This window comes from Anoplophora glabripennis, unplaced genomic scaffold, assembly GCF_000390285.2.
Source record: "Anoplophora glabripennis isolate ALB-LARVAE unplaced genomic scaffold, Agla_2.0 scaffold44, whole genome shotgun sequence".
In the NCBI taxonomy this organism is placed as follows: domain Eukaryota; kingdom Metazoa; phylum Arthropoda; class Insecta; order Coleoptera; family Cerambycidae; genus Anoplophora; species Anoplophora glabripennis.
In genome coordinates, this window is record NW_019416229.1 from 1325016 (window position 1) to 1336463 (window position 11448).

General features: G+C 32.6%; 2 protein-coding genes across 2 annotated transcripts; both read right to left on the bottom strand.

Annotated features, from left to right (window-relative positions):
* Positions 1-2095: 2095 nt before the first annotated feature.
* Positions 2096-4578, bottom strand: LOC111691695. Its single transcript, XM_023454921.1, has 2 exons — positions 4293-4578; positions 2096-4189 (listed from the first exon to the last, which is right to left on the bottom strand). The coding sequence occupies exons 1-2, from the start codon at positions 4569-4571 to the stop codon at positions 2207-2209; spliced, it is 2262 nt and encodes a 753-aa protein (XP_023310689.1). The 5' UTR covers positions 4572-4578; the 3' UTR covers positions 2096-2206.
* A 3425-nt stretch (positions 4579-8003) lies between these two features.
* Positions 8004-10962, bottom strand: LOC108917648 (UDP-glucuronosyltransferase 2B10). The gene is made up of 4 exons (XM_018724364.2): positions 10530-10962; positions 9609-10415; positions 9331-9550; positions 8004-9242 (listed from the first exon to the last, which is right to left on the bottom strand). Exons 1-4 carry the CDS (start codon positions 10774-10776, stop codon positions 8972-8974), a joined length of 1545 nt encoding a protein of 514 aa, XP_018579880.1. The 5' UTR covers positions 10777-10962; the 3' UTR covers positions 8004-8971.
* Between the last annotated feature and the right edge of the window lie 486 nt (positions 10963-11448).

Consider the following 11448-nt stretch of genomic DNA (forward strand, 5'->3'; position numbering starts at 1 on the left):
CGGAGACGATTTCCTAATAGAAGACAGCCGCATCCACACGTTTTTATTAATATTCATCAACGTTTCGCTAATGACGGATTGAATCTGGTCCATAGGGATCGCAACATAATTAACGTTAATATTGGCAGAAATAGGAGGAATCAGCGAATCTTGCACGAATTTGACAGAGATCCCACGACGAGTACCAGAAAAATTTCCAGGATTATTGGTGTTTCCAGGTGCACTATTTCTAGAACATTAAGACGAGATCATAGACATCCCTACCACTTACAACCTGTTCAGGGTTTACGTCCGGGTGACGAGGAACATAGAATAGCTTTTTCTCGGTGGATTCTTAACTCAATTGAAAACGACGGAAATTTTTTATCACACATATTATGGACCGACGAGTCATGTTTTACTCGTCGAGGTGTGACAAATTTACACAATCAGCATGAGTGGGCACATGAAAACCCGCATGCAATCAGACCACGAAATTTTCAGCACGAATTTAGTGTTAATATTTGGCTCGGCGTTTATAACAATTGTCTTTTCGGCCCTTACATCTTACCTCAACGACTGAATTCTGCGAATTTCTTAGAGTTCTTAGAGACCGAGAGTGCCAACATGTGGGAGGAAATTCCTCTGAATTTAAGAATGCGAGCATGGTTTCAACTTGATGGCTGTCCAGCTCATTTTGGCCGAAATGTCAGGAACTGGTTGAACACCCACTTTCCCGAAAAATGGATTGGCCGCGGGGGTATCGTTGCATGGCCTCCCCGATCCCCTGATCTGACACCCCTAGATTTTTTCCTCTGGGGTTTTATTAAAGAGAGAGTTTATACCACTACTGTGGACACAAGGGATGAACTTATTCGTCGGATTCGGAACGCATGCAGTGAAATCAGAGACAATAACTTAATTCAAATGAGACGTTCTATTCAGCGTCGGTGTCAGTTATGTATCGAAGAAAATGGTTTACATTTCGAACATTTGCTTTGATGTAATATGGTTTTCGTTATTTATTTTTGTATTTATTTTCATTTAATTAATTAAAAACAATTTTAACCGAATTTTTGAACTACATATTTAATTTAGTTGTAACACAATGTTTAAAAATTATTATTTGACTTCTAAACAGTATTTTCGGTTTTTCTTGAAAACGCCACCTCCTATCGACTTTGGACAAGAGGGCCTTTTCTGGGTAAAATTGAATGCTCTTTCATATTTTTCGAAAACATTTGCAAAATATCAAATCGGCTATACTTTTTTTTATAAAAATATGCATAGAGACCCCTCTATCTCCACCACTGGAACTAATATGCGATGATTTTCTGTGTCAAATTATTTGCCCTTAAATACTAAGTCTTTCGCCGCAACATGATGATTTTTTTTGTCAGCGGTTATTTAGTTAAAAAATAAATAAATAAAACAAAAATAAAATTGAACGCCCTGTATCTCAGAAACGAAGCGTTTTAGGACCCATATATATAGGAACTTTTAGACTCAAAATGAGGTCTTCTACTGATTCCTGAAGTCCTGCTATTTAAATGTGAGACACCCTGTATATATCAGATGAATTTTGTTAAAAACAAACTATACTAAAATTAGTTTTTTTATATTGCTAATGCCTTGCTGATTATTTTGACACCAAATACATGTCATTTATATGAACTGTTAGAAAAGTTATCAAGTGATCTTTATTTTTTTCATATTTAGATTGGAATTTTTTATTTTTTTTATCATATTTACATTAAGACACCTTATAGTAAAAGTAATAATCTATTTGAAATGGGTTGTTGTTTTAATTAATAAATTCATTATAATTATGATGATTATGACTTCTAATTTTTGTTGTGTACTTAATATAATACAATGACTGTTTATAAGCAATTTAGTTTTACCTACCTACAAATAAAAAATGGGAAGTTTCTAGAACAAGAAAATTTAGTATGTATATCACAATACTTAAAAAAAATTAAAGATATAAAAATTGAAATAAAAATTATCAAAAACTTATGATAATAAAGAAACTGCTTTAAAGTAGTACCTACTTACTTAAGGATGGGAAGATAAATATATAAAAACTTAAAAAACAAAATAAACTTTACTCACATTCAACACTTAACAGAAAGTATGGAAATAAATAAAACTAATAATAAACATATTTTGTTTTCCAATATGAAAAAATAAAAAATATAGTAAATCAAATTAAGACATGGATAAATCATTGGTCTTTTTCTGTAGTAAGTCTTCCAAGTACAAAAAACTTGCCTGGCACGTACATAATTCTATCCTGTTCATTAGTGTCAGTGCCAATTACTGGGTCTTCCTCATTCTGTCCACTAATTATATTTAATTCATTTACCATATCCATATTTTGGTCATCTTCATCAATGGTCTTTTCATTTGCTTCTTCTAAACCTTGCTCATTATTTTCAGAAAAAGTTCTCTGATTATTTTCAATATCAAATTCTTCGATGCATTCATTTTCTAGATCTATCTCTTCTGCCATTTCTTCGTCAATACTGTCTTCGCCATTAATATCATCAATTTGTTCATCATCAGTCTCATCATATATTATCAAGTCACTGTCCTCACTTGCTGTACTTTCGCCCATTGCAATTTCTTCATCACTCTTAACTTCAGTTTCTTTTCCGGTAAGTAAATCGGTTTGTTGGAAATCTTCGTCATTTAATAACTGCAAATTGTATTTTACTGTTATTAACTTATTTGTTCTTTCTATGGTCAATCGATTTCGCTTTTTAGTTTTAGTCAAAGAGTACGTTTTCCAGTTGCGCTCACAACTAGCTGATGTTGGAGGGAAATTTAGTATTCTTGTGGCTACCTTTGACAACTCATAATTCTGGAAAAAACCCTTCCACCATATAGTAGGATTCGTACTGTTGGCAGCTCGCCAAATATTTGAATTACTAAATGGCCCTGCTCGGGCTTTATAATTTGCCAAATCTGACAGTATTTTGTCCATATCGTAGTTCCGGATAGAAGCAAACTCAGCTATGAAATTCAAAGCTATATTCATATCATCTTCAGTCATTCTGTTACCTATTTCTTTCGGGTCCAAAAGATAAGCCGCTAATTGGACTGGGTGAAAAATAAAGGATTTTCTGTGTTCAAATATTTCTTTAGCCTTAATTATCTCTACATTATTTAGGAAATCCAACTTATCACAAAATAAGTCATCCAGTACTTTTATGTGGGAATATACTTTAGATAATAAAGAAGTATCTCCTTCCAGTGCCTTTATTACATCTGCAATTGGTTTAGTAAATTCCGTAATAAATTTTACCTTAGGCCAAAACTCGTCCTCGTCTAAAATGTATCTACGAATTCGTGCGTCCACTATTGGACGAATATATTTATGCAACACAGCTTTTTGAAGAAAATCTTTGTTCTTTAAAACACTTACAAAAGATTGCACCATTGAGCCCCATCTGGTCTCAACATACGTTATTAGAGCAATTTCTTTATTACCATTATCGGTTAAATGAATTTCTTTTAAAACTTGCTTTGCCATATGCTTATTTTTGAAAAATTTTATAATATCTTTTATAGATGCAGTACATTTTGAAACTGAGGGCAGGCTGTAAAGATCTTTAAGGAGAAGGTTAATTCCATGAGCAATACATCCATAGGTTACTAAGTGTGGGTGTTTTTCTTTTAATAAACTCCATGCTAGTTTCATATTTCTCGCATTATCCGTCACTACGGCATCTACTTTTTGTGATCCCACTTCTTCTATAGCCTTAGATAACACATCTGCTATATATTGCCCTGTATGACTTTCTGTTTTACTATCTATCGTTTTGTAAAATATCGGTTCCGGTGTTGAAAATACTATATTTATTAAGGATATTCCGTTGATATCCGTCCAACTATCCGAAAGCAGGATCAGAGAATTGGCTTTACTTAATTTTTCACCAATTTTTTCCTGTATTAAATTGTGCTCCTTATCCAACAAACCTGTGGATATTTGATATCTTGACGGAGGACTGTAAGATGGTCGTATAGTTTTCAGAAATGTCTTGAAATATTTGTTTTCCACCAATGACAAAGGGGAACATGTGGCATATATTGCTCTAGCTAGTAGCGTATTCAATTGTAAACTTTCTTTATCACTTATGTGGTCGCAAAAGTTTAGAATGCTTGAATTCGAAGATTTTATACTTTGTGTATCAGCAGTAGGAATCTGCAAAAATTAATTAGATACTTTGTAATCTTAGTAGGTAGATTTTTAATTAAATGGTAAAAAAGTAGTACAATTTAAATGAGAAATTTAAGTAAGTAGATACCTGATTTTCTTTATTCTGAGGACTTCTGTTTTCTTGAGAAAACAATCTTTTAATTTCGGCTGGCGCTTTTGAACAAACTGATAAGTGTTTTTCCATTCTCCTAGGATTGGCTATAAACATTTTTTTACAATATATACAATCTCCATGTATATATTTTCCTCTCGAGTACCTTTTAAAGTATTTCCATACAAGGTTTTGTTTACGTGGCATTTTGATTTTTAAATAACTTTTTATTTTATGATTTGCTTGACAATGACAAGCCACCTCAACTACCACCATAGATAAAAGAGTTAACTACCACACCACAAGCTTTTAGTTTTAAAATGTAAGGTTAAGTTTGAAATTTGGCTTTGTTGATGAAATGGCGGGAAAATTGATATATATCAGCTATTAACATAAATATAATAGCTGATATGTATCAAAAACAGATATATATCAATTTGTTATATATTTTCACTCACATCACTAAAAAAATATATTAATATTTCAAATTTGTAACATTAAATGATAGGTTCCTGAAATTTGACAGTTATTGAGTAAAGAGTTATACTGTTAGTATAAAACCAATTTTGATCTGCCACCAGTGGCGTAGTTAGGCGTGAGTCAGTCAACGTCTTCGTCTTAAAATGTGGAACGCCAATGGATTTTTTAAAATTTTAGTTATTTTCGGACTCGCTTAACCTAGACCTAAATGGTATGTGTCTCTAATAGTTTAGGAGCCGTACAAAAAATATATAACTATATTATATACCGACTATTTAAAGTGTTCTATTTTGAACCAGATACGTAGAAATTTAAATTCTGTCAAATTATTGAATGCAGTGATGCAATATTATGTATAGGGTACACTTAATCCATGCAGCAACTTAGGGTTATGTCCACTTAGTCATGTATTGATACAAGATTTGACGTAGAAATACAAATTAAATACATTCGTAACCATTATTGAACACTATGGTGCAATATTAGATATAGGTACGTATTATGTACCTTTACCACTTATCCATCATAACTACAAATTATAGCTATACTAATAATTGCAAAATAAATATATTCGAGGTCAAACTACTGAATTATTTTTTAAAGAATAATAATTATATACATTTATCTATGAGTTAAATGTTTTCTATAAGGCTATATATAGGGTGTTCCACCTAAAAGGAATTCTTCTGTAACCCTGTAACTGTAAAATTTATAAAAAATGGTTTTAATAAAAGTTGTCTGAAATCATGTGGGCTATGTAAAGAAAATTTTTAGCTTTACAGGGTGTTCAATTTCGAGTGGGCGCTACATAACTTGGAACACCCTGTATATTATTTTGTTCTGTGCTGTACTTTTGTAAAATACTATGTATCGACATTGTACTAATACAATTGCAAGGCCGTCTTGACGCTCTTACATAATTACACTTTTTCGAACTTTAGAAAAGAACCTGATTTTTCTGGAAAACTCTCAAATGTAAGTATGGACAACCTTATATCAGTCGAAAGGGCATTCAATTTTGCATTCACCCATGACAATTAATATGGGTCATTCCATTTGAAAAAAAAAAAGTTTTTCAACTCGTAAGATTATTAAATGTAGGTCTCAGTATTTCCGAGTCTGAATAAAGTACACGTTTTGCTCACAGATGATAAGATAGAGCCAAAACCAACTGTGAAAACTGCAAGATTCTAACTCTTACGGTTTACACTCTGTCTAGCCTCATTTAGAGAGCTGAAATCGTGATTTTTTTTCAAAAACAGCTGATTATCTCGAAAATGGTAAGTTTTAAACACTACGTACATTTAAGGAGGTATATCGGGGTCCGGGGGAAGTGAGCGCAGGGGGGGTCCTATGCTTTTCTTATGGGACTAAAACCAGCTACCAACTTGAAAAAATTTAATTCTATCGAAATTATTTGCGATAAACATTATCTATATTAGCAAAGAAATCTCCTCAAAATGCACATAACATACATATTAAAAATTAACAACATAAAAATATCATATTTAAGTAGTTTTAAATTATATTTAATGAACGCATAAACACTATGTAGATGGGGCAACAGCGCTAATAATCGAGTGCAGTTGTACTCACTGCGAACCTACAGACCTCGGACATCGGAGATATTGCGCGTCAGATTCGGGTAAACATGCGTACGCGTTCAAAAATGTATTGTGTGCAAACTATGTACAATATAATTATTAAATATATCAAATATATCGTATTATCCTCGCGAAGATTTGTATCCTTTATTTAAAATCCTTAAATGATGTGAACTGGTAAAACAACGAGAATTATGTTAATTTAGTTCTAAAGAAATGAAATGACACTCGCGCCCATCTCTCGTCCAAGTCGAAGAAAATATTGGACGCAATTTTGAAGGTTCCGCGCTGGAAATTACATTATTACTCACTGTTCGTGTTTTTAATCTCTATTTTAGTAATGTTACAGAAGTTTTGCAACTATAACTATTTTTTTAGATATAAAGTTTGCTGAGAAATATTTATGTTCCTTTGTTATTCCGTACAAATGCTTTTATCTCAAGTATTACTAATTATATTAATCAAGCAAAGAAAACCCTATGTAACCCTAAATATTGCTGGGTAATGATTACGATGTTTTTATAAACCATTAAATATATTAAAAGGATTTATCAAATGTATTTTTTATTCCAATAATATATCACAGTTTCCTATAGCCTTTTCTAATTAATTTAGTTTTTTAAAAACAGTACAAAAAAATATCTGTTGTGGATAATTTATTGTTGATAACAATGTACATGGGATTTAGGAAAAATGTATATGTTTGAAATCAATTTCGTTTTTATCAAGTCTTTCAAATGTATTCCCTCCTTGCTGTCAGCTGATTGCGATGCCACATTAATCCTCAAGTCAGACAGAAATGCAATTATTGGTTTCTGTTTCCAATTAATATAGCTGTACTATGTTCAAAACTTACATTAGTTTTACATCAAAAATAAGATAATACTGTGGTGTACTATCAATGGAAAAGTTTTGTTTCACAATCTCTACATTTTTTTCTGTTATGGGCAAAAAAAGAGCCGCACCGTCCATCTTCAACATATAAACCTATGTTAAAATGAACAACTTTCAACAACAATATCTCAAAATCTAGATTCAAAAATATTTCAAAAAAATATGACGCACAGAGGGAGCACTGGGTAATACGCTATATAAATTTCAAGTACCTACATCTGTGCATTTGAGTAGGTAAACCCGATATACCTCCTTAATAAACTCTACCTAATATTAACCAAGGAATTCAAAAACGCAATAATATAGAGGGTGTTCAATTTAAAATAACAAAGTCAAGTAGCGCCCACGCGAAATGGTATATTTATATTTATATTTATATTTATATTTATATTTATTTTCTTCTTGTAAAAATATAGATTTTGTTCATCGTACACAAAGATAAATTAAATAATAGTACTTATTTAACTAAATATCAGAATGATTCTATTGCGATAAGTGGGACATAATAGCTCTTTCTTCGCAGAATGTACTATGTACAGTTCTAAAAATCCAGTAACAAAATAATAACTTGTTTTAATTACATTAGACAACAAATAAAATTATCAATCAAAGAATTAATCAAATTAGAATAATATAACATAATATTAAAGAGTAGTAATACCTTTTCTAAAAACTTTTTGCAAGATACATAACCTAGCAAAAAATGTTGAGACAAAAGAAAAAATGCCAGTTCAGGGTTTCATACCAGTTTAATTCTTTACGGTAACAAGTTCTAATAAAAAAATGACACGTTAGTTGTTTCTGGAGCAATAATTAAATGTAGAACAAGTCGTTTAACACAAAACATCGAAGTAGTTCTTGAGAGTGTTGCTGAGAGCCGTGGAACATCAATTCGGCAACATGGTCAAGAATTGAATATTTCGAGAAACGTATTCTTAGGAAAGATTTGCTTACAAAGTTCCATTGACTTAAGAACTGAAGAGAGTTCGTTGGATGAATTATGGAACAATAAGTGGATGCTGATTTTTCGAACAAAATAATTTTTAGCGATTAGGTTCATTTTCATCTTAATTTCGTTAATCGACAAAATTGTCGTATTTGGGGTTCAGAAAATACACCAGTGATTGTTGAGAAACAAATGGATCCACAACGTGTCACTGTTTGGAGCGGATTTTGGGCTGAAGGAATCATCGGACCATTCTTCTTCAAAAATGCGGCAAGTCAGGCAATAACAGTTAATGGTGCTCGCTATAGCGACATGATAATCCAATTTATTGTGTTTAAATTGCAAGATAAAGATGTAGACGGCACGTGGTTTCAACAAGACGCTGCCCCATGCCATACGGCCCGAGAAACAATTCGGTGCATGCATGAGTCATTTCCTGGTCGTGTAATTTCCCGTTTTAGTGATCAGAATTGGATGCCCAGATCATGCAATTTAACGCCGTTTCTTTGGGGCTTTTTGTAGTCTATGGTTTACGCCAACCAGCCCACCACCACCTATGCCTTGAAGGAGGAAATTGAGAGCTGTATCAACGAAATTCAACAAAATGTTTGCGAAATTCACCCTCAAATTATGTTAACATAATTATTTGAACTAAACATATATTTCTGAAAATATTTGATATTCTAAGTTAAATTTTTCAGGCAATTTTATATTTACTAGACCGTTAATAATAAACACAAATATAAAAATATTTACTCTTTCTTGGTCTTACTTTGACTCCTACGACATAAATACGAAACAGCCTTTTTAATCACAAACAGAACCGTAAAAATAACGGCAAAGATAAATAGAAAAACATCTAATAAATAGAACTGATACCAGGTCAGTTCCAAATAAGGAACCCTCAAATGTCTAGCGCCATTGTGGCGTATAACGTATTCCACCCAGTATACTGCATTATCCAGAGGTTTGACCTGTCTGTCATGCATGATTCTCGAGCGCTCTTTAGCATTATTGGTGTATCTACAAACAAAATAAACATACGATAACTTCTACTAGTCAGTACAAGTTTTATCAAATCAAATCAACAATAACATGTATTAACGCTTACTTAGGATTTGACAAAATCTCATCCATAAGTCTCGACAGATTTTCTTCGTTAAGTTCTTCAAATGGAAGGACAATACCATAACCTAATCTTTCCCCATTGTAAGCGTTCATTTTTTGGTCGCCTATAATTGGAATAGCAATAATTGGCACGCCATGGTAGACCGTTTCTGTTGTACTAAGAAGCCCCCCATGAGTTATGAAGAGCTTTACGTTTGGATGAGCTGAAAAAATTAAAACCCAGCTTTATATTATTTGCAAAATTTTACCTGTATCACTTACCCAAAATGTCCTGTTGCGGCAACCACTTCCCTAGTTTGACGTTTGGTGGCTGACCAGGTAGTACATCATCCTCCCACTTCCACAGTATCTTCTCCTTTCTTTTACTGAAAGTCTTTAAAATCGCCTCTCTCTTCTCTACAGGCAGGTTCTGACTTTTCAAATTGGATCCCATACTGAAATAAATAACTCCTTCTTTTGCCTCGTCCAAAAAATTTTGTAGATCGTCGGGCAACTTCTTCGGTGGTTGTACATGAAACCCTCCAATTTGAATCATGCAAGGGACATGGGGTTGTGCCGTAAATATACTTTCGTGAGAATTTAACAGCACTAGGGACACGTTATACAACGTGTCTTCTATATCCACAGGATTTGGGAAGTATTTCTGGATGAACGTATTTTGGTGTGGATAAAAATATATGTTGTGGTACAAAGTACTAACGAATTTGAAAATGGTGTTTTTTACTCTTTGCATAAAGGACATTTTTTCTGGGAAATTTAATAATATTTCTGGAGCGAATGATGGAAGAGATGGATTTCCCACGAAGTGATTTAGCCAAGAGTTTGCCGCGGTGTTGCTAAATAGAATCAAATGTGCGTTGAAATGATTTGCGAGCGCTTTCATCGAATCGATGCCAAACTGTGTAATAATAACTGCATCGAATTTTTGGTTACTTTTTAACAACTCCTGTATCTTGTTATGTTTAAGAGCACCCTCTGATACTATATTTGACATTGTGCTTATGAGATTTATAGTAGATATTCCACTCTGTCCTTCCATTTTAAAAGGGTCGTGCTTAATAAATAGTTCTACAAAACATATATTTATTAAACTGCTGAATATAAATAAACGACTGATGAAATATTACGATTTGACTAATTTTCATACTTTTGTCCTAATTTAAAACAATCTTATGTACTTACTCTTCAACGGCTCCATAAGATCATCGAGAATAATTTCAGTCCATTTCCCACCTTTTGGAGGGTTCTTTTCCTTGAAAGGGCTAATGATGGTGACATCATGGCCAGCTTCAGCGAGCCCTTTCATTAGAGTACTTCCAAGTATATAATGGCTTGGAGCTCCAAAGGGAAACACTCCAAGAATTCTAGCACCTTGGTTTCCATTAATAATTCCTAAAAACAGCAGCAATAAGCTTACTCGCGCGCTCATGTTGGAAAGTAAATAGTAACTAATGTTTGGAGGATTGTTACTTCCACATTATATAAAAGTTATTGACGTTAGATAAGTCAGTTCTCCTAAACAGATTGATTACAATAAATTAAACGCAATGGCGCAATATTAGGTGGATCCGTTTATCATGAATCCAAGATAACTGTAACCTGGGGATATTTATATCAATTTAACCATAATTCAAAATAAATGTGAAAATATGTTTATCATTTTTGTCTGAAGGTTAATAATAAAAATATAAGACGTTGTTACGTCCTTATCAACTAATGAAGTCATGATTTTGTTTGATCAGACAGATAGTACCGAAATGTTTAATAAATACAGGGTGACATATTCAGGGTTAAATTATAGAAAAAAGTATGATAATTGGGGAATGATTATAATAGATATTTATCAATTCATGAAATGCTTCCTCTGACAATAAAAATTCGTTTCTTTATTAGGTAAAATTTCAATATTGTTTTACATGGTGTCTGCCAAAGAACGTTTAACCGCGTTAGAACGTTGGGAAACGGGAATAGTTCATATACAAATTAGTTCATATAAAACAAACCATTGAAGTTAGAAAATTATACATATTTATTTTTAGTCACATTTTGGAAAGCTATACAGCATTTTATGTATGAATAATATCCTCAAACTCTTATTACC

Excerpts from the sequence above, each read along its gene's own strand:
- LOC111691695 (XM_023454921.1), bottom strand. The coding sequence starts at position 4,571 with ATGGTGGTAGTTGAGGTGGCTTGTCATTGTCAAGCAAATCATAAAATA. Across the intron at positions 4,190-4,292 it reads CTCAGAATAAAGAAAATCAG|ATTCCTACTGCTGATACACA; the intron begins GTATCTACTTAC and ends TAATTTTTGCAG.
- LOC108917648 (XM_018724364.2), bottom strand. The coding sequence starts at position 10,776 with ATGAGCGCGCGAGTAAGCTTATTGCTGCTGTTTTTAGGAATTATTAAT. Across the intron at positions 10,416-10,529 it reads TCTTATGGAGCCGTTGAAGA|AACTATTTATTAAGCACGAC; the intron begins GTAAGTACATAA and ends TATGTTTTGTAG. Across the intron at positions 9,243-9,330 it reads GAGATTTTGTCAAATCCTAA|ATACACCAATAATGCTAAAG; the intron begins GTAAGCGTTAAT and ends TTTTGTTTGTAG.